Raw genomic sequence first — 23,671 nt, forward strand, 5'->3', positions numbered from 1 at the left:
ATTGCTATCCTTGAGCACAAAGATGCTTAAGGACAGTGCCCAAGCCCTGAGTTCAAGCCCCAGAACTAACAAAAACAAATCAAACAAACAAACAAAACAAACCAAAAATGTTCTACAATCAGAGTACCAGCATGATGTCATAGGTGGAAAATACCCAATCTCACATGACAAGTCATAATTTTAAAAAGCAAAGATGGGGCCGGGAGTTTGGCCTAGTGGTTAAAGTGCTTGCCTAGCATGCATGAAGACCCGGGTTCGATTCCTCGGCACCACATACATACAAAAAAGCCGGAAGTGGTGCTGAGGCTCAAGTGGTAGAGCTCTAGCCTTGAGAAAGTCCAAGGACAGTGCTCAGGCCCTGAGCTCAAGCCCAGGACTGGCAAAAACAAAAACAAACAAAAAAAAAAAAAGCAAAGATGTCAGGTTAACAGTGGGATATACAGATACAGAGCTCAACAGATGCGCTGAAGCATGACATTCTGATTTCAGGGTCATCCACATATTAGTGGAAACCAGGAATGTACGTAGACAGCCTAAAAATATTGCTTGAAATTGTATGCACTGTCTTATACCTATAATCCTGGCTCAGGAGACTTGAGTCCAAGGATTACCATTTAAAGCTAGCCTGGACAAGAAAGCCTGTGAAAGCAAGGCACAGTGGCTCACGCCTGTAATCCTAGCTACTCAGGAGGCTGAGATCTGAGGATCAAGGTTCAAAGCCAGCCTGGGGACAAAACAACCAAAACTCTTATCTCTAATTGACCTCTAGAAAATGGTAAGTGGGGCTTGGCTCAAGGGTAGGGCTGTATCCTTGAGCTAAATCGTTCAGGGACCTTGCCCAGTCTGAGTTCAAGCGCCATGACCCACAAATAAAATAAAATAAAATAAAAATGGGAATGTGGCTTAGTGGTAGAGTATTTGCCTAGCATGCATGAAGCCCTGGGTTCAATTCCTCAGTTCTACATAAACAGTAAAAGCCAGAAGTGGTGCTGTGGATTAAGTGGTATACTGCTAACCTTGAGTAAAAGAAGCTAGCAGACGGGGCTGGGAGTTTGGCCTAGTGGTAGAGGCTTGCCTAGCATGCACGAAGACCCGGGTTCAATTCCTCAGTACCACATACATAGAAATAAAGCCGGAAATGGTGCTGAGGCTCAAGTGGTAGAGCTCTAACCTTGAGAAAGTCCAAGGACAGTGCTCAGGCCCTGAGCTCAAGTCCATGATTGGCAAAAAAAAAAAAAAAAAAAAAAAAGAAGCTAGCAGACAGTGCCCAGGCCCTGAGTTCAAGCACCATGGCTGGCCAAAAATAAATAAATAAAATGAATAAAGTTTTTTTTTAATTAAAATAAATAACATTTTAAAAAAGAAAGTCTGTGAGACTTTTATCTCCAATTAACCTCCCAAAAGCCAAAAGTGGAGTTGTGGCCTCAAGTAGTAGAGCACTATCTTTAAACAAAAAGCCCAGGGACAGTGCCCAGGTTCCAGAATGAGCACCAAAAAAGAGAGAGAGAGAGAGAGAGAGAGAGAGAGAGAGAGAGAGAGAGAGAGAGAGAGAGAGAGAGAGAGAGAGAGAGAGAGAAATATATGAAACTGTCTTTAAGCTCAGTGTGCAACTTGTATATGAAATAGAAATGAACTTTACATATAGACCTGAGAAAGATTTCTCATTGATCCAAACATTCTAAAACATTTCTAGTCCCAAGCATATTTTTGTGCTGGTCTTGGGGCTTGAACTCGGGGCCTGAACGCTGCCCCTTAGCTTTATCACTTAAGGCTAGCACTTGGTCACTTGAGCCACAGCTCTGCCTCCTCAAGCATATTGTTTAAATATTACTTAGCCAATAGTAGCAGAGAGGGGGAAAAAAAATGGGCTCAGGCTATGTTCCAGTTTCACTTACCAACCACCTGACTGGAATCAGCTGCTTAACTTTTCTCTGCCAGTTTCCTCATTTATAAAAAACAAATGGTTTCTACCTCTAATGACTGTGATGCAGATTAAATTTTATTCTATATTCAAAGTACTTATCACTTTGATAGAATGTAATCAATGTTGGCATTTGTTATTTGTGTCTGTCATTCTTGAAATGTTCTTTTCCGTTGGTCTACATGGCATTCCACAATCTCCTGTCTTCGACATTTCTGGTAATTCCAATTTGCTTCTCCTCCTCTCTCCAGCTCTGAGATTCTTCCAGGTACACTGTCTTATGCTTTGTTGTTTTTGTTGTTGTTGTTTTTGCAGGTTCTGGGGCTTAAACTCAGGGCCTGGGTGCCGTCTCTGAGCCTCTTTGTGCTCAAGGCCAGCACTCTACCATTTGAGCCACAGTGACACTTCTGGCTTTTTCTTAGTTTATTGGAGTAAGAATCTCACAGACCTGGGCCAGGAGCATAGCCTAGTGGTAGAGTGCTTGTCTACCATGCATAAAGCCCTGGATTTGATTCCTCAGTACCACATACACAGAAAAAGCCAGAAGTGGTGCTGTGGCTCAAGTAGCAGAGTGCTAGCCTTGAGCAAAAAGTGTCTAAGGACAGTGCCCAGGCCCTGAGTTCAAGCCCCAGGACTGGCAAAAAAAAAAAAAAAAAAACAACTCACAGACCTTTCTGCCTAGGATGGCTTTGTAAGTAGGATTATGGATGTGATTCACTGGTGGCTGGCAACAACAGTGAGTGATCTTTTAAAAACGATGACATTCACACACAGTTGTCTTTCCCTTTACATTTTCATGACTTTCCAGTATTACTGGATAAAAACCAAAATTCCTAACATGACCCCTAGTAAAGTTCTCATTGTCTGGCTTCTGTCCATGTAGCTGAGCCTCTTGCTTTCTGTACTGTACATCATTCTCACTGATCTTTGGTTTTTGGTCATTCATGGGCCTTGAACTCAGGGTCTAGACACTGTTCCCTGAGCCTTTTTTTTTTTGCCAGTCCTAGGCTTGAGCTCAAGGCCTGAGCACTGTCCTTGGACTTTCTCAAGGCTAGAGCTCTACCACTTGAGCCTCAGCACCACTTCTTGCTCTTTTCTATGTATGTGGTATGGAGGGATCAAACCTGGGTCTTCGTGCATGCTAGGCAAACACTCTACCACTAGGCCAAACTCCCGGCCCAAACATAAGGACCCGGCTATATTTCTTTTTGCCAGTCCCGGGCTTGAGCTCAGGGCTGAGCACTGTCCTTGAACTTTCTCAAGACTAGTATTCTACTACTTGAGCCTCAGCACCACTTCCAGCTTTTTTTCTATGTATATGGTACCGAGGAATCGAACCTGGGTCTTGTGCATGCCAGGCAAGCATTCTACCACTAAGCCAAACTCCAGGCCCCCCTGAGCTCTTTTGCTCAAGACTACCATTTTGAGCTACAGTGCTACTTTCTGGTTTTCTGATGGTTGATTAAAGTGTCATGACTTTCCTTCCTGGGCTGGCTTTGACTGTGATTGCAAGATCTCAGCCACCTGAGTAGTTAGGATCAGCCACTGGCACCTGACTTCACTGATTTTCTTTACGTGGCCCCAAATACATCCTCTTTCCTGCTGACAAGGGCTGTGCCATGCTAAATCCATAGTCTGGATTGCCACATCCCTCTCTTTTTGCCTAATTAACTCCTGTTCATCATTCGGATCTTTCCTGAATAACTCAGAGACACAGCTCCTCCTCACCCCTGAAAAATAGGTCAACTCCTCTGTCTAGCTCTCCAAGGCTTTTCCTTTGAAGTGTCCCTAGCAGTTTCAGTTACAGGTTTATTCATGTGATCATCTTCTTCATGACATCATGGAATGTCTTAATAGTCAACATCACTTGGTCGGGGACCACAGGGCTTTTTTTTGCCCCTCATTGTGTCACCACTGACACAGCATTGGCACAAGAGCAGAAATCATTGAATGAGTTGCCAGAACTGACCAAGAGATATGGTGTAAGCGTGGCCTTTCCTGTGCTTCCTTTTTCACACGTCCTTCCCTTTGCAGCTACTGTGGCTGCAGTTCCTGTAAGGGGCAGGAAGCTGTTGGTTCCAGACACAGGGTTGCTTTGGAAAATTGCTTGCAAGTGTCAAGGTGAGAAGATAAAGCTTTATCTTCTGTCTTCAGAGGAACCATCCCACAGTGAGAAGCTGACCCAGGAGTCATCATCTCCAGCAGCAGGTCTGGAGCTGTATTTCTTTTTCTTTCTTTTTTTTTTTGCCAGTCCTGGCCCTTGAACTCAGGACCTGAGCATTCTCCTTGGACGCTTTTTCCTCAAGGCTAGTGCTCTGCCACTTGAACCACAGCACCACTTCTGGCTTTTTCTGTGTATGTGGTTCAGGGAATCAAACCCAGGGCTTCTTGCATGCTAGACAAGCACACTATCAGTAGGCTACACTCCTAGCCCTGGAGCTATATTACTCAGTAGCTATATGCCAGACAGAAACAAGGCCTGGGTACCTAGGCACCTCTGGAGAGAAGGCAATGAAGGAAGAAGGAATTCAGCTACTTTAACCCAGAGTAATTAAGACTCTCCCTGAAATCTGAAAAGCGCCAGTGGTAAGTTAGTTTGGTTATTTTCTTTTGTTTTTGTGCCAGTCTTGGGTCTTAAACTCAGGTCCTGGGAGCTATCTATCCTTTAGCTTTTTTGCTTTAGAGTAATACTCTACCACTTGAGCCACAGCTGTACTTCTAATCACTTTTGGTGATTAATTGGAGATAAGATTTTCATGACTTTCCTGCTTGGGCTAATTTCTAACCCCAGTCCTCATATCTCAGTCTCCTAAGTAGGGAGGATTAAAGGCATGAGCCATTGGTGCTGGCTGGGGCTGGCAAGTTTTCTTTGTTTCTGTTTTGTTTTGTTTTTGCTACTCCTAGGGCTTGAATTCAGAGCCTGAGCACTGTCCTTGGGCTTTCTCAACACTAGTGCTCAACCATTTGAGCCATAGCACCACTTCTGGCTTTTTTTGTGTATGTGGTACTGAGGAATCAAACCCAGGGCTTCATGCATGCTAAACAAGCATTCCACCACTAGGCCACACTCCTGGCCCCATTTGTTGTTTGTTTTTAAAAACTGTATCTTTGGGCTGGAAATATATATTACTCAGTGGTATAGTGTGGATTTAGGATGCATAAAGCTTTCTCAGATCTAGCCCCTAGTACTATAAAATAATAATAATTGTAATAATAATTGTTATTATTATTATTTATCTTTGAAGGGTCACCTTAGCTAAAGAGGCCCATCAAGTACAAAGTAGAAAATATGGAATACTAGCACATCATCTCTTACTTACTGGCACTATATTAGTTTACAGAAGAGAGAAAGACAGAGAGATAAGCTGACAATTTCCAACATTTTGAAAGTTGCCCTCTGTTAAACTGATGAGATTAATATCTACATAAAATAAGAACTAGGCTGGCTCCTCGGTGGCTTATGCCTGTAATCCTAGCTACTCAAGAGGCTGAGATCTGAGGATCAAGGTTCAAAGCCAACCGGGGCACTAAAGACTGAGAGACTCTTATCTCCAATTAATCTCAGAAAGGGGTAAGTGGGGATGTGGCTCCAGGGGTAGGGCAGTAGCCTTGAGCTGAAGAGCTCAAGGACAGCACCCAGGCCCAGAGTTCAAGCCCCAGGACCCACCCAAAAAAAAAAAGCTAGATCATGTCATATTAAGACCACAGACTCTAGAACCAGATTACTTAGGCTCAAATCCTGGTTCTGTCATCTATAAGCTGCGTGCTTTGGGCAAGTTAGTGTTTCTGTGCTACATTTTCTCATCTATAAATGGAGTTGCTGTTGTCCTGTTTCCTAGTGTTATAGGGTGAGTGAAGTCAGGTCTTGCACTAGGAACGAGGCCTTATACAGAATGGGCACTCATGGGGTCATAGGCATTTGTTATGCGCTACTGAAAAACCGCATGTCTGCCAGGACTGAATTATATGTGAATTGGAGATAGTTCTGTAGAACTAAAGAAGTAATTTTCTTTTCAAATAAAATGTAGCTTAAATACCAGTATAATAATGAATAAGTTGTCAGCAGTGAAATGGAAAGTGGGGCAATGAGACAAAACTGGTACTATATCCAGCAGAGATGCTGAATGTGATTTGGACCCCTGAAGGCAGGGCTGGTTTGTCTGACTCAACCCTGCCCAGGATAAATTCTCTTCATGGCTGTTCATTTCCCTTGAGTTCCACACTTACAGAGCAGTCTTCTGGTCTCCAAATCAGAAGGCTATTTCCTGAGGCCTATGTTACACGGTCTTACTATGTTTTCCATGCTAGTTTTCAACTCCTGGGGTATGTCAGTTCTCCTGCCTCCCCCTTCCAAGTAGCTGAGACTACAGATATGTCCAGCTGTCATATGGCTATGAGGTATGTCATATGGCTATGAGATTCTTGCTCATAGGGAGCGTCTGGAAGCAGTGACTTCAGGAGGGATGAATGCTTTGATTTCATCTGTCAGTTTGTAAACCCATAGTATCCCTCTAAGTGTTATGAAGTCCAGTTTCTAGACCTGAAGCCCAAAACCAGACACAGACAGGGTTATTCATTCTCTAAGGTACCAGCCTTGGACTTTCTCAAGACTAGAGCTCTACCACTTGAACCTCAGCACCATTTCCGGCTTTTTTCTATGTATGTGGTATCGAGGAATTGGACCTGGGTCTTTGTGCATGCTAGGCAAGCACTCTGTCACTAGGCCAAACTCCCGGCCCAGCTAACCTTCTTCCGATCACCCCCATTACATCTTTCAGCATGGACACGCTAGTTATAGGGTTTTGATTTGTTTTGTTTTTGTCTTTCTTAAATTCTTCCTTTTACCAAGGAAAAAGTTACACAGAGAGATTCAGTGGCTTAGATAAAATCACACAGCATATTTCTTGTTAATCCAGACAAGTTTTCCAATCTCTGCTTGTAAGGCTTTTCATATAGCTTGGAATTCTTGGAGATGTCTAAAGGACTTATTCCCCAGTACATAAGAATGTCTGTGTAGGGACCGGAAATGTGGCCTAGGGGTAGAGTGCTTGCCTAGCATACATAAAGCCTTGAGTTCAATTCTTTGGTACCACATACACAGAAAAAGCCGGAAGTGGTGCTGTGGCTCAAGTGATAGAACACTATCCTTGAGAAAGCTCAAGGACAGTGCCCAGGCTCCAAGTACAAGCCTAGGACTCATACACACACACACATGAAGGTCTATGTGAACTAGTATTTGATACTTAAAGTCAAATATTACTTTTTTTTTTCCTTTTTTATTTACTCCCTCCCTTTTTCCCTTCTTCCTCCTACCCCTCCCTTCCTCTTCCCTTCCTTCCTTTCAAGTATTCTGGGACTAAACCCAGAGCCTCATGCTAAGCTGCACTGAGCCACATGGAGTCCTTTTATTTTCTGATATTAGTGTCACAAAGCAGCAGTTAAGTACACGAGATTACCTGTAGGGGTTGTGATCTCATTAGGAGTGCTTGCAGCCCATTTTGACAAATCTCAGCTGTTAAAGTGACAAGTCAGTAGCTACATGACCTCAGGATAGAGGCCTAGACTGCTGGTAGTGACTGTTCAGCACCTAAACTTCATGTGCATATGTACATAGCCGGTTGTGGACTTGAGGCACACAGGTATCCATTCTAAAAGCCAAAGTGGCATCTGAAACCAGTGCTCTTTCTGGTGTCTCAGAATTTCTGTCCCGTTGTTTAGGAACTTCTGTCCACTCAAATACCTCTGATAACCCTTGGACTCTTTCATCAAGTCTGATATGGTTTTATGACTTATTCCTGTTCTCTGTTACCAACCCCAGCTTCTGATCCCTGGCCACATGCACCAAGTACTATAGTTTATGGATATGCTCACTGTTACATGATCATACCAAGCTCCTTTATGCCTCAGTGCATTTGCACATGATGTTCCTTCCAAGCTGGAAGCCTCTTGTCTGCCTGGCAATCAGCCTCTGTTATAGTCAGCTGATACATCCTGTTCTCTGTAGAGGACTCCCCCCTCACCCCTAGGTCCACTGCCACCCCTCACCAATCAGAGGAGACTTTTCCTCCCTCCTTATTATCTTCCTCATACTTCAGTTATAGCCTTGGCAGTATTTGTTTACACATCTAGCTGTGCTCTTAAGAGTATAAAATTCTCTAAGGGTGGAGCCGTATCTAATTCATCTTTCTGCCCCAGAGCTTAGCAGAGGATGTGGGATACAGCAGACACTGAGAGTGTTTGCAGCATGGATAATGTATTTGTCAAATGGCCTCTTTTAGCTACTTGAGGGTACTCCTCCAGGGTACCCTCAGCATTGCTTTGACCTACAATGCTCTGCTGGGCAATGGGCTTTTCTTCTGAGGTAGCTGATGGAACAAGACCTCTGTCTGTTAGTGTCAAAGCCAAGGGATCATGGGATTGCCTGCCTTTTTCAACTCTAGCAAGTCCCCCGTGCTGTTTCTACTTTGTTCTCCCCACATACACATACCAAGAGCAAGTTGCTTTTTTTCTGTGTCTCAGACATACTTTGTCCATGTTCCTGACAATGCTGTAAAGCACTCACCATCAATCCTATCAGAGTGTGCTTCCCTCCATCAGTAGTGTTGACTCTCCTAGGTGCAGCATCCGTTTCTGCAGTTGGCTACTGTGTGTTATTTTGAACTTGAGGTGGAGCCCTGAGCCTTACACATGCTAGGAAAGGACTCTTCTACTGAGCTATCTATGCATCTGTTTATGTGGTACTATTTATATGTTACTTCATGCATGATTAGACAAGCACTCTACCACTAACCCACATTCCCAGCCCTGTGGTTGTTTCTGTTGTTGTTGTTGCTGTCATCATCATCATCATCATCATCATCATCATTGTCATCTTCTTTGGTGTCTTTGGTCACAGGGCTTGAACTCAAGGCCTGAGCTCTTTTGCTCAAGGCTAGTGAGCCACGGCCTCACTTCCTCTTTTCTGGTGGTTAATTGGAGGTAACAATCTCATAGACTTTCCAGCCCAGGCTTGTCTTCGAACAGTGATCCTCAGATCCCAGCCTCTTAAGTAGCTAGGATTACAGGCCTGAGCCACTGATGCCCCGTTTGTTTATACAGTGGGATTATTGCATAATGTACACTTTCTTGGAAGCTTAGATTTTTTTTTTCCACTTAATGTCTTACCCAGGAATCAATGTCTATTTCAGCCTGTAGGAGCAAACCTGATTATTCCTAACAACTGTGGCGTCTTCTGTTGTGTAGGCATGTTGTACTTAGCCCTGCCCCACTGATTGGCATGAAGATTGTTCCTAATCTAGCATTCAGCAGTGCTGCACTGTTTGAACACGTCTGCCTAGCCATAGGAATAGTTCTCTAGGCAAAATTTCTAGCTCTGGAATTTCTGGGACCCTATTTTAAAAAGGCAGCTGCTGCTGTTGCTGTGGTGTAGAAAGTGCTAGAGAGAGGAGGATCCGAGGCAGGAAAGATGGCTAGTGGAGGCAGTATGCAGACAGAGTTATCTGTATGCTCAGGAATCTGTGTGCTCAAGATTCAGAGATTCCCTCCCCACCCACTCAGTCCCTTCCCTGCTTGGAGTCCTCCCTTCCAGTAGAGGGCCTCCCACAAACACAGTTCCTGGGCTTTGGATTCTTTCAGCACAGCCTTCTTCCCAGGAGAGGTTGAGGTGAGTCATTCATTCACCACTCCTCCCCAGAGCATTCACTGTGGGCTGCCCGCTTTGAAGGCTATTGTTCTCCGGCTTGTCTCAGTCACCTTGAAGCTCCACATCTCAGCTGGTTCCGAGGAGTCAGTTTGCTGGGCTCTTTGCCAGGTTTCCAACTTGTGAAATGTGCAGGAGATTAGCACCTCTCCTGTCATTTCATCCTGACTGGATCTTCCAGTCCAAGGATCCTGCAATTGCCTTTGGCAGCCATAACTGCTGAATCCACTGCCTGGAGCTCCAGGGACCGAGGAGAGGCACTCTCCTCTGTAGACCAGTTACCAAGAACAGAAGGGGGCAATGTGATTGTTTTCACCTCCCAATTCTGGGTGGTTTTGGCTCTTTGAAGTTGGCCCTGAGCAACCGCACACTTAGTCTGCTTATCACATCTGGGGACCAATCTTTCAAAGGTTCCTCCTGATGGCTGGATTTGTGGGGGTTGAATGGATTCCATCTGGGAAGGACTTCCACATCAGCTCAGGACCTAGGGAGATGGCTGTCCATCTTCGAGGGGGGCACTTTTTGTGACACTGAAAAAGTCTCTCATCAATTCCCCCACTGAAGCCTTTGTAAGGGGAGTAGGGGGAGAGAAGGCCTGCAGCCTCCCGTTCACATTCCTAGACACCGACTCACTGCGCCCTCCATCCGTCCCCGCCGTCACTGGAACAGCAGAGCTGTGTGAAATGTCAGGAGGAGTTATGCTCATGCACTCCCTGGCCTCCAGTTTCTTTGTGGCTTTCATTTGCTTCCATCTGCACTCTGTTCATCAGATGGAAATCAGAGGGTACAATTAGAAGATAATTTGCTAGTTCCAGACTTAATTTGGAACCCCTTCCCTGCCCGATTGAATTACAGGGGAACATAATAGATTGGGGGAGAGAAATAGTTGGCTGTGTAGCTAGAAGGAAGAGAGCTCCCAGCCCTCCAGCTAGGTAGTCCTTACAGTATCCTCACTCTTTTCCTCCCTCCCATTTCCCACCACCTCCTCTGTGGCTGTCTTCAGGCCTCCAGGCCAGGATCCTGATTTCCCTTACGGCCAACTCGAGAGCCAACTCGAGATTTAAACTCAACTTGAGACCCAAGGCAAACAGGGAGCCCTCAGGAACCTCCTAGGGCTTAAAACATGTTGAGGCTGGAAGCTATTTAGAGACCAAAACAAGACCCAGACAGAAGCAGGGACTTGCTAATGGCCATGTATCTAGCCATAGGAATTGTAACAATAGCCTTAATGATATTAACAGCTAACATTTATCAACCTTTAATGTGTTCCAGACTCAGTGCCAAGGGCTTACGTGCAGTTCATGGTCACATTTAAAATCCAGACAGTCTGGCTGTAGGCCCAGGTTGAGCTGTAATATAGCATGATAGAGCATAACCTGACTAGTCTAGGTTCGAGTCTTGGTTTTACTTCTCAATTATACATCTGGATGGCTGCACACAAGTGATTTAGCCTCTCTGTACCTCAGCCCCTTTCTCCATAAAAATAGGGTGTCACAGGACCACGTCTCATAGAGGTCAATTCATTCATTCACAGGTAGTGTTCATTCATTCACACATTCTAGTGTGCCTGGAATCTGGTACCTGATGAGCTTCACATACACACACACACACACACACACGCGCGCGCGCGCGCGCGCACACACACACACACATGCACATCCAGCACTTACTCCATTCAGTTGCTTCTGGGGAGGGAGTATGGTGTGTGCGGGACAGCGGGGAAGGAGTGGGTTGATGTGGCTTGGGTCTATACAAACACCAGCACCATTCTTCATTATTAGAGACAGTCAACACAGTGGTTGACCTCTGTGGCTTAAGAACACAAACTAGTGGACAAACTGACCCATTGCCTGTTTTTGTACTGCCTATGATTTTTACATTTTTTAAATGGTGGGGTGGGGGAAGTAGACTAATTCATAACCTGTGAAAAATATATGAGATTCAAATGACAATGCGCTCCAGCACAATCATGTCTGCTGCTTTGGCAGCGTCATGGCTCAGATAAGTAGCTATGAAAGTCTGTATGTACCCTGATCCTTTCCACTAGCCCACTGGCCCTCTTACCCTGACCTAGAGACACACCTACTGGGTTTGAAACCCAGCTTCACTTCTTACCAAGTATTTGTTTTCAGGGGAGTGACTAAAGCCCCTCAGAAGCTCAGTTTTTTCATCTGTGAAATGGGTATTGGTTCCACTTGCTGAAAATAAAACAGAGAGCACTTAATACAGGACCTGGAAATGCCTAATAAATGTGATCTTGTTATCAGGAGTGCAAACCCAGTCTCTCTTATCACACTCATTGCTGTCCCTGTAGTGAGCTGAAGGAATGGAAAGATGTCCCCTTGTAATCCAGGTATACTAGCTTTGTCGTGGACTTTTCCTGTCATGGCTCACAATGACAGACAGTGGGTGCTGGGTGACCCCAGGTTCTTTCCAGCCGAGAGGGAGTGTACCTAATGGGAGAGATCCTGTGTCTACTACCCAAAGTTTTGACAGTGAGGTGTTGGCCTTCACAGCAGTCTTAACTTTTTTTTTTTCTTTTGCAGCCCTATAGGCAGGGCAGTAAGGAACTTTCTTGGTAGGCTCTGCTTTAGCCAGACCCACTTCAGGGCTTTTCAGGTGTGCTCCATTACAGAAACCTACACACACCATTGAAAAGAAGTACCACAAGTCTTGAGCTGAAGAGCTCAGGAACAGGGCCCAGGCCAAATTCAAGCCATATGACCCACAAAAAAAAAAAAAAAAAGTACCACTGCCTGCTGAAAACAGTAGATGGCATCTGGGGATGAATGAATGAATGAATGAATGAGTGTATCAGAGGGTTCAAGTGACCTGAGCGTCAATCTATTGACAGAGGGCTTTGACAGATGTTTCTTCTTAAAGAGGCAGACTGAAGCCTGGTAGCTCTAGAGTTCTGTGGGCCACCATTCAAATCCTAACCCTGCCACTGACTGGCTGCTGCTTTTTTTTTTTTTTTCCAAATGTGTGTTTATGTGTGTGCTAGGACTAGAGCTTGAACTCAGTGCCTAGGCACTGTCCCTTAGTGCTAGGCACTGTACCACATGAGCTGTAGCTCTTCTTCCAAATTTTTCAATGGTTTATTAGTGGCTAACTGTGATTTTTCACATCTCATCCTCCTGAGTAGCTAGGATTACAGGCATGAGCCACTGGCAACCAGCTCTGATTGGCTTCTTGAGTTTGAGTGATTAGCCACATTTCTTAGCACCTCACTTTCCTCTCTAAAGTAAGAATCCCTGTTTCAGGGAAATTACTCTGTGTGTGTGTGTGTGTGTGTGTGTGTGTGTATGTGTGGTGCTTGCCACATGGAAGACACTTCAGGTGTCAACTTGGAACTGTCACCTGGACAGAGCAGAGGCCAGCCCCAAGCTGAGGGAGTTTCCCCGCCCCCTTCCTGGGAGAGGCGTGGCTCTGCCCGAATCTGGCATCTGTGCTTTTCTTCCCCTCTGAGCAGTTACTGCCCTTTAGGCAGCTCTAGAAGCTGAGGGTGGTTGGAGTCAGATATGTCAGTCCTCTGTTCTGTGCTGTCCTGCCCTGAGCTCAGGGATGGACACTGGGCCAGCCCTGCGTTATTGTCTTCTGCGCCTGCCTGCAGCCTCGCTCCTGTAGGGCTCCACCCCTTGCCGTAAGGTCTGTTTCCTAACAGCTGCTCCAACCACACACCTCGGTTCTGCAGGAGCTCCTCCTCTTCCTCCCTCCCTCATTCGGGGTGGGACTGAAGAAGGCTAACTTGACAGCAACGCTTCTTTCTTAGCTAGTCACCGGCGTTAGAATGCCTGCGTGTGTCTAGCTGCTGCCACCGAGGTAGTTCTCACGCAGCCCCCAGGGGCTGCCCCAGCTTCCAAGAACTAAGGAGGAGCTATCCCAAGCCATGAGCCCCGGTGGGAGTCTACCAAGGGGCAAGTGGTCTGGAGTCCTCACGCTTCTTCTGCAGCTCCAGAGGGAGAGGTGAGCGCCGGGCAGCCCGCCCCAATCAGAGGTGCTGGGACGGGCCTGTCATGGTGGCTGCCTGCAGCCAGCCTGAGGCACTCCCAGACGGGATTGCAGCTGAGCCTGATTATCTAGAGTGGGAAGAAGATGGGGAGTTACTTGTCCGTTCCAGCTTACTTCACCTCCAGAGACCCCTTTCGGTGAGTTGGTCTCCGAGTGTCCTCCCTACTTCTTTTGGCTCCTGGATGTGAGGGGAAGTCAGAGTCCTCCCCTCGATCTGCTTTTCCCAGGTCTTCTATCCCACTGCCATTGGTTCTGTCTAGTGATGGCTCTATGCCCTCCCCCACCCCACCCCCATTGTATCCTATAGATATGATGAGGTGAGGAATTAGCACAGAAGGGAAGTTCCTGGGAATCCTGAGTCCCCTTCTTCCTCACACACACACTTGGAAGAACCTCCAAAAGATGTCTTTGACCTGGCTTGCTCTTGATTGTTACTGGGAGCAAGAGGGGAAGGATCACAGCACAAATAGGGTGCTGTTCTTCCAGCTTCCACATGTCTTACCTGCAGGCCATGCTGCTTGCCCAAGAATTTGTCCCAACAAGCAGGATGGGCAGGTTTTGCCAAACTGTGGAAGCTGGTAGAGTCTGGGTGTGGATAGCCTGATACACAGTGGGCACCCTATAAACATTTATTCTCTTAGGGCTGGCACATTTGGCGCTGGCCTTGAAGGGCTCTGAGCTCCCAGGTGAGTGACGTTACTGGGACTAGCCTGCCCTCCCCCTCCCATCAGTCCACAGGCCTCAGTGCCTGTAGGGGGCTCTCCATGTGGGGCTTCTCAAGAGAAGGAGGTGTGGAAACTTTCTTCCTCTGACCTGCCTTTCTTAGCTCACTGCCCCACCCCACCTCCAACAGAAACTCCCCAGAGGGTTTTTGGCCCTCTGGGTCCCCTCGAATGGAGCCATTCCTAGCTGGGGTGGGGCTTGTTTTTATTCTTCGGGAGAAGTTTGTTGTTCCTTGGGCTGCTTCTCCCCCCCCCCCCACTGCCCCCAGCAGTGGTCCTGAAGATTGATCTTTTTCTTCACATTTCTTTAACCCAGCTTCTTGTCTTGCCTAGATCTGGCTGCTGGAATATTAGTCAGGTGACAGATTATACTATGTGGTTTCACTGACTGGACTCTGGTGGGAAGTGTCTGGATTGAGGGAGGGAGATTGGAGACTGCTCCTGAATACTGACTGTAAGGGAGCATTTTACTCCTAATCTCTCAAACCTAGAAAGATTTTTGTATCACCATTTTTAGAGGAGACAACTAGTTTCGACTGCAGTAACAGGCAAGATCGGCCCTAGCCCTTTTTCCTGTCTTTCTAGTTTCTCAGTCTTGGGGCCAGGGGGACGCTGGTGTCCTCTCTTCACATCTTGCCCAGGGGCCTTCTCAAGTTTGCTTTCCTGTCCCAGTAGAGAGCAGGAAAAGGGATAGTTTGCCTGGCATGTTGAAAAGAGTCTTTTCTGAAGAGTCAGTCAGAACTGATCTTGAGGGTTTTACCATGTGCGGTCATGATGCTATGAATTCTAATAGCCACTGGTTCAGGCCCTCTTTAGTCCTCGAACTCTTAATTCAGGAGAGACAGCTTGGGGGATGGGTTGTTCCTTTAGGCTGCAGGAACACCATGCCCCTTTTAATCCTTGGAGGTGAAGACACAACTCAGGGGCTAGAGTAAAAGCAGATAATGAACTCTCAGCTTGCACCTTTGAAGGCCAAACCCCTTCAGTGCCACCCAGGCCCAGCTGTCCTTTGTCTATTCTGCCTCAGCAGAACCAGAGGACTTCAACCCAACCCCCAAAACTCTGTTTGCCCAGCTGGTATCAAGGGGTGGGGGTGTACTCATTCACTGACTTGCTATAGACCCTCTGCCCTCCCTTAAATGAGAGGCCACATTCCTTTCCCTAAGCTATCTTCTGAAAAGATAGCCATCACTGTGCCCCAGGGGAGGGACCACCCAGACCCTCTGCTCTCCCAGATTTCAGGCCAAGTCACTGCCTGGTTTTAAAAAAGAAAGAAAGAAAAGCTGCTTCTTGTGGACACTGGTAGCTCATGCCTGTAATCCCAGCTACTTAAGAGGTTGCTATGTGAGGACTCAAGTTGGAAGCCTTTCCAAGTCAGGAAAGTCAGTAAGATGCTTATCTTCATTTAACCACCAAAATCCTGGAAGTGGACCTGTGGCTCAAATGGAAGAGCACTTAGCAGAAAAAGCCAAGAGACAGCAGCTAGGCCATTACTTCAGCACCAACAACCAGTGCGCGCGCACACACACACAGTTTCCACCATCTATTCCAGTGCATCTTCAAGGGTTCTTCTGTGACAAGTGAATGTTCCCTCTTAGGCTTCAGTTTCCTCCTTCACAGCAGTAGAGACTAGACTTTCTGGGCTCCTGAACAGTGCCTTTGCCAGATCCTGTCAAACAGATGAGATCCTTGACCTCTCAGGACTCTGGAAGAGAACAAAGTCCACAGGAGATTTGGGGCTATGGGTGCAAGGAAAATGACGCAACCAGATGCCACGGGGGCATGATCTGGCGTGACTGAGGGAGGGAAGCAGGCACAGTTAAGAATGTAATGTCTGTGCTCCGTACACCCTGCCTGGCTGGTCACACTCAGCAGAGTGTGCATGCACTGTCTTCCCTGCCCCTACCCTATGCCCCTCATGTGAGGGCTGCCATGTAACTAACCACAGGCACTCTCCTCCTCTTTCTGTTCTGGGCAGGGATTGAACCTTCTACATTTAGAAGCAGAGTACTTTACCACTCCTCTAGCCCAGCAAGTAACTTTGCTCTGATATCTTTTTCTTTTTATAGAATTTCTCTTTATGTCCAGCAGTGATTTAATGAGCTTGGTTTTACACATTATCTCTGGAAGAAAACAAGTGCATCTTTGTATTCTAAAGCAACTGACATTTAAAAGGAAAAATTATTCTTAACCCTGCCTAGTTTAGTAGTAACCTTTGGCAGCTGCCTTCAGTCCTCTGGGACCCTTTTTTTTTTTTCTTTGAGTCTGAAAAATGAAGGACTTGGATCAGGTGAACAGTTCCCAATTCTGCTACTTATGTCTCCTCAGAGGCACACAAGCTCCATTTCAATTTTTTTTTTTTCCAGTCCTGGGTTTGGGCTCAGGGCTTGAGCACTGTCCTTGGACTTTCTCAAGGCTAGCACTCTACCACTTGAGCCTCTGCATCACTTCTGGCTTTTTTTTTTTGCTATGTATGTGGGATACTGAGGAATCGAACCCGGGTCTTGGTGCATGCTAGGCAAGCACTCTACTACTAGGCCAAACTCCGGGCCCCTCAATTTTTTTTTTTCTCCAAATAATGGAAGCCCTATCTTTAGCTACGGTATGACTATACAAATGAAATTACAAGCTTCCTGGCTCTTGATTAGAACTGCATCAAGGCATTCTGGGAATATGTACTTCTTGCTGATCAGAGGATCATTCCTTATGTGTTTGGTTATTTTTTTTTTAAAGCAGGGTAACATTGTATCCCATAACAATTACAATTTAGTTTCACTCAGCAGGGTCTAGCAGCAGGGAGGAAAAATAAGGGGATCTTTGATGGTTTAAAGAAGAAAAAAAAAAAAGTAGGCTCTAATGGACCAGAGTCTCTAGGTCCCTATCCTATCAGCCATTTGTGGATCTGGGGGAGTGTTGATAATTCCTACTGTTGGTACTCTCAGGCTATAGCAAAGGGAGCTTCCCTTTCTCCTACTTAGCCCAGTCAAAACTCAGCAAGAAGCTGGAAGAGGCTTCACCATGACTCGCTGCTCTCAGGGAGATTAAGAGTGAGCATCCAGCCTGGCCCTCCTCAAGGACATGGGAGGGCTTGTTCTATAGCATTTGTAAATCCACTGTAATGATGATTGTTCCCTTCCCTTACTCAGTAAAGTTGAGAATTTACTTGTAAATGTGTGGTCTGAAGAATCTGGATGTGCAGGAAGGTAGGGCCTAGCTCACTCAGCTTCTCCCAGCACATTACCTTACCTGGGCATGCATATTACTGTATTTTGATAGATAGGAATTGGTTAGAATTCATTTTAGGACATTTCTACTTTCAGAAACCTGTTTAGGTGTCTAGGTAAAAAGGAGATAGATCTATGTTGCCAGAAAAAGGGTCTGTCTATTTCTGTTCTCATATTGGAAGGGGAAGAACTGTAATCCTAGCTACTTAGGAAGCTATGAACTGAAGATCAAGGTTCAAAGCCATCTTACTCAAGAAAGTCTGTGAGACTGTTATCTCCAGTTAAGCACCAAAAAGCTGAAAATGGAGCTATGGCTTAAGAAGTCATGTACTAGCCTTGATCACAAAACCCCAGAGACAGTGCCTAGGTCCTGAGTTCAAGCCTCAGGAATAGTACACACACACACAAAAAAACAGAATTTGGAGGGGAAAAGAAAAGAACACATGCTGGTACCCTGGGTATCTGCTGTGAGGCATATATATGTTATAGCGTGTGTGTGTGTGTGTGTGTGTGTATGTATATATATATATATATTGTATAATTTTCATAATCCCTTGCCATGAGATGCTCAAATCACTAGTGCACTGTCCAAATGAAGAAACTGACATTCAGTGTCATGAAGTAAGCTTGCCTTAGATAGCAGATAATAAATGAATTACTTGTGAAAAATCTCAGCTGGTGGTCTATATGTTGTCTGCTAATCCAGGTCTCAGGTTGGATTTCAGCTGACCCCACTAAAGGATCTGCCCAAGCTTGCTCTAATGTTTTGGAAAAGAAGTTTTGGAAATTGTCTTTGGTGTATTATGAACTTCTCAAGGCTCTCCTTTGGCTTGAGATTTCAGCTCTGTGCACCCTGGCTCCTTGGGTGACTATGATAACCGGAGTGTTAGTCTTGAGTTCCAGCCCAGATCTAAATCCCCTTAGTAGGAATGCCCTAGAACCTGCAATCAGGGAAAATTTTTGTTTTCTTTCACTTGAAATTTTCACAAATTGAAATGCAGAGGGGGAAAAAAGGGCTTTGGCTTTGGCCTAGGACATGCGGTGGCCTCTGAGAACCTGAGAGGAACTTGATACTGTGATTTGAAGTCAGGGTCTTGTACTTGCTTGGCAGGTACTCTAGTGCTTGAGCCAGGCTCCCAGACTGCATGAGACATTTTTAGAGTACATGTTAGATTGCATGAGACATTTTAGAGTACATGAGTACATTTTTCAAAATATGTTTGGGATTTTAGATTCTTTTTTGTTTGTTTGTTGTGCCAATATTGGGTCTTTGCTCCAGACTAGCACTCAACCACTTCAGCCACAACTCCACTTGCAGCTTTTGTTTTATTTACTTTTTTCTTTGCACTTAAGAGATGAAAGTCTTAAGGATTTTCTTGCCTGAGCTGAATTTGAACTTTGATCCTCAGACCTCAGCTTCTTGAGTAGCTAGGATTACAAGCATGAGCCATCAGCACCTGGCTAGATTCTTTTTTCTTTATTTTTCTGTTGGTCATGGGACTTGAACTCGGGCCTGGGCGCTGTCCTTGAGCCCTTCAGTTCAAGGCTATCACTCTACCATAGATTCCTTTCTTTTAAGGATAGAGTATTCTGCTAGGTAACAGAATACTGGAATCAATGGAGGAGGAGAATCAATTAATCAATTAACATTTCCTACTTGAGCTGAAGGGAAAGTGTTGACACTCAAAAGACTTGACTTGACTTTGACTTTGTTTTTCTGTCTTTTAATGTGTAAAACAGGGATAATCCTTGTCCCTTGCATGGTTCATGGGATTATAGGTAATATAAGGAAGATACTTTATCCAGCGGCTGGAATATGGTTGGCATTTAAGCTACATCAGATGGTGTTAATACTGAGCTAGATCTCCAGTATCTCTATTATGCTCTATGGCAAAAAGCTTATGGACCCAGAGCCAGTCTTCCCATTAGCCATTCACATCTCTGTTCTTAGGGAGGTGCCAGTGGCTCACTCCTGTAATCCTTGCTTCTCAGGAGGCTGAAAGCTGAGAACCATTGTTCAGAGCCAGCCCAGGCAAGAAAATCCATGAGACTCTAATAATTAACCACCAAAAAAACAGAAGAGGACCTGTGGCTTAAGTAATAGGGTGCTATCCTTGAGTAAAAAAAGCTCAGGGACAGTGCCCAGGCACTGAGTTCAAGCTGCAGAGAGTGTGTGTGTGTGCGTGTGTGTGTGTGCATGCATGCGTGCGCATGTGTGCATGTGCATGTGTGCGTACCAGGGACAGTGCCCAGGTACTGAGTTCAAGCTGCAGTGTGTGTGTGTGTGTGCACGCATGGCGCGTGTGCATGTGTGCGTGTGCGTACCAAAAATCTTCCATTCTTCACAGATACCTGTGGCATTGACTTTGGCATTGTAGCTGGCTGTACACTTCAAAGATATTCCTTGACCCAGATGTGTGCCTTGGTGATGTCGCTCTTCAGCCATGTGTTCTTCCCAGCAGGCTGGTGTGTAGCTATCTCCTACTTGTCTGTACTCGTTTCCCTGCCTGCTCCCTCTCCTCGACCTGGCCATGGCTACTTGCACTGAACAAAAGCAGGATATTGGCAATAGAAAGGAGGGTGTGTTCTGGTGCTCCCATGCCCTGCGGTGGCACACATACCATTATGAGAGCGTAACAGAGCCCAGGTCTGTAGTTGAGTGCAAATATGTCTATACCAGCTTTTCTCTGCTGCAGACAGGAGAAAGATGGGGCCCCGTGACAGGATACTAGTTCTTGCCACTCCCAGGCCATTTTCAGGGACATTTGCTAAGTGCTTGTTCTGCTGAGCCCTTGGCTTAGATGTAAAAGCTCATCAAGAGTAAGTAAAACATTGTCCACACTTCGGGAAGCTCAGAGTCTGATGAAGGAGAAAGGTGGTTACCAAGATCAGAAGCAGGAAGAAGTCCTTACTACTTTGCTGGCCCTCTGCTAGACACCTCATTCAAAATTATACTTAATCCTTGCTGCTGCTGAGAGAGGTGACAGTATTATGTCTTACAAATGAGAAGTGAAGGCCCTAGCTAAAGGTTATTTAGATTGAGGGGCTCGAGGAGGGTCATCTAATGAAAAACAAATAGACACACAGTTCAGGGAACCTGTCCCTTTCTTTTACAAGTGTGTGTATGTGGGGGGGGGTGGGGATTGAACACACTGAGGGAAAGAGGCTTGTCTAAGGCCATGCAGAAACCTAGAATCCACAACTCTCTCATTCAGAACTCATCCCATGTGTAGCTTATTTTAAATTTGAGCCACATACCGAGACTAGCCTGTGTTTTCCACCTACTTCTAGATACTTTCTATCAGTACCCTCCACCATTCCTAGGTTTCAAGATTCTGAAGTTGAGCTAAGACTGTAGCTCTGTGGCAGATCACTTACCTAGCATGTATAAGACGTATCTGAAGTTCAAATTGGACAAGTAGGAAAAGCCACAAAATAGAAACAGCCAGTGGTGTCTGGAGGAATAATGTGGGCACTCAGATAGAGGGATTTTTGGTATCCTTCTCTAACCTTTTTTAGCTCAGCAGCGTTCCACAGCTGCTTCAGCTCATCCTGGTTTCTGCCTCCTCCACCATTCTCACCTTGCACTATTAAGCTTTGTTTAGACCTTGTTTTCTAGAAGGTGAGGCTGAGTGCCTTGTACAACTATATCTTTATTGCTTAGCAAGTTACAATAATGCACTTACCTTGCAAAATACTTTCTCTTACCTTAATTGATTTAGTCTTCACATTGGCTCTTTGTAATTGTTTTTGTTTGTTTACTTAGTGCCAGTAACTAGGCTGAAACCGAGAGCCTCACACTCTTACTTGGCTTTTTCTGTTCAAGGCTCCCACTTAAGCCACACCTCCACTTCTTCCTTTTGGCTAGTTAATTGGAGACAAGAGTTTCACTGTCTTTTCTGTCTGGGCCAGCTTTGAACTATGATCCTCAGGCTCTTGAGCTAGGATTATAGACATGAACCACTAGCACTGGCTTGTAGTTATTAGCTATATTTTGCCAATAAAGTTATAAGAAATTATCCAAAGCTACCCTGTTACTAGCAGCAAATAGCCAATAATGTAAGCTACCATTACATTATCATCTTTAAGTACAGTTAACCTTTTCTGGGTTCCTACTGTACTGACATCTATAAATATAAGCTATCTATAAATATTTCATTAATTTTCACAGCAGTCAATATTATAGATGAGGTGACAGCCAGAGAAGTAAAGTACCTTGCTTAAGACTGTATGTAACCAATTAAATGTCAGGGCTAGAATTCCTACCAAAAGGCAGACCCATGTTTCCTCTGAGAAGCAAGGATATAGCAACATGGTTGATTCAAGGCCTTGACAATAAGAATAAAGAGAAGCCAGGCGCAGTGGCCCAGGACTGTAATACTAGCTACTAAGAAGGCTGAGATCTGAGGATCGCAGTTCAAAGCCAGCCTGGGCACTAAGGACAGTAAGACTTCTTTTTGTTTTGTTTTGTTTTGCCAGTCCTGGGCTTGAGCTCAGGGCCTGAGCACTGTCCTTGGGCTTTCTCAAGGCTAGCACTCTACCACTTGAGCCACAGCACCACTTCTGGCTTTTTCTATGTATGTGAGGTGCTGAGGAATTGAACCCAGGTCTTCATGCATGCTAGGCAAGCACTCTTACCACTAGGCCAAACTCCCAGCCCCCTGGCAGTGAGACTCTTATCTCCAATTAACCACTAGAAAACAAGTGAGGCTGAGGCTCAAGGGGTAAGGCAGTAGCCTTGAGCTGAAGAGCTCAGAGATAATACCCAGGCCTAGGGGTAAGGCGATAGCCTTGAGCTGAAGAGCTCAGGGACAGTGCCTAGGCCCAGAGTTCAAGCAAGCTCCGTGACCCACAAAAAAAAAAAAAAAAAAGAAAGAATAAGGAGAATAGCCAGTGCAGTGGCAAAGGCCTGTAGTCCCAGCTACTTGGCAGGCTGAGATAGAAGGATCCTTTGAACTAGCACTAGCCTCGGCAACGTAGTGAGACGCCATCTCAAAAAAAAAAAAAAAAAAAAGCTGAAAATAATGGTGAGTCTAATTAGAAGAGGTGGTATTGGCCTGGGAGCTCTTAGCATTGTGTGGAGTCTCAGAGAGGAGAAGGAAGTTATACAGACTTGGCCTAAAAACACATTTGAACTAAGAACCAGAGCTTCCCAACCAGATGACAAGTGTCATTATCATGTGTAAGAAAATAACAGCAGTTTCACAAATAATCAAATCCAAATTAAAATTTCAGTTGTCCTCCAAAATGTCACTTACGGCTATTTCGTTCTTTCTTTCTTTTTTTAAATTTAAAACTAACTCCAAACTTAAGGTGTTGCATTCATTACTGTGTCTCTGACCTTTCCAGTCTCTGTGAAAGACCTGAGCATGGTGGAATCCAGCTGTAGTCCCAGTTACTTGAAGGCTGAGGCAGGCCGATCACTGCAGCTCAGGAGTTTGAGGCCAATTTGAACTACGCAGTAAGATAATGAGATGTGATAAGATGAGATGTGGTGGGAGAAAATATGAGTGAGAATCTGTTGTTTAAATTGTTACTATAAAGGTGATGTACAGAGGAGTTTACAGTTACATAAATCAGGTAAAGAGTATATTTCTTTTTGGACAATGTCATCCCTTCCCTAATACCCTCCCTGTTCTTCCCTCCCATCCCTACCCACAAGTTCTATAGTTCATTTTCAACATGGTGTCTAGTGAGTACCATTGCTGCATTTGACTACCCTTTGTCTATTTCTATGCCTCCTTTTACCTTCCCAAAGACATAAATGAAAAAACAAAGAAAAATAAAAACAGCAAAAAAGGAACAAAAGCTCTTGTTTCCATTTCTTGGAGTTCTCTTTGATAAGGCATAGGCATTGTATCTTTATTTTTGGTCCATCATGAGGCTTGAACTCAGGGCCTGGGCACTGGCCATTTAAGCTTAAGTCTAGCACTCTATCACTTGAGCTTTCTATCACTTGGTTTTCTGGTGGCTAATTGGAGATAAGAGTTTCACAGACTTTCATGCCAGGACTGTCTTTGAACTGTGGTCCTCAGATCTCAGCCTCCTGAATAGCTAGAATTACGGGTATGAACCATGGCACCTAACGGCATTG

At 45.2% G+C, this 23,671-nt stretch overlaps 1 protein-coding gene across 4 annotated transcripts in view; it reads left to right on the forward strand.

The window, feature by feature from the left end:
- Positions 1-23,671, forward strand: part of Limk2 (LIM domain kinase 2) — a 70,051-nt gene that overhangs the window by 21,734 nt on the left and 24,646 nt on the right. Inside the window, exon 1 of one of the 4 annotated variants that reach the window (XM_090320502.1) lies at positions 13,414-13,586. The exons of 1 other annotated variant lie outside the window; for it this stretch is intronic. In XM_090320502.1, the coding sequence (XP_090176628.1) occupies positions 13,510-13,586 (77 nt within the window). In that variant the 5' untranslated portion in view covers positions 13,414-13,509. 2 more of the 4 variants (XM_090320503.1, XM_090320504.1) reach the window with 2 other exon arrangements.

This window comes from Megascapheus bottae, chromosome 28 (genome assembly GCF_031878675.1).
Source record: "Megascapheus bottae isolate mThoBot1 chromosome 28, mThoBot2.hap1, whole genome shotgun sequence".
NCBI lineage: Eukaryota > Metazoa > Chordata > Mammalia > Rodentia > Geomyidae > Megascapheus > Megascapheus bottae.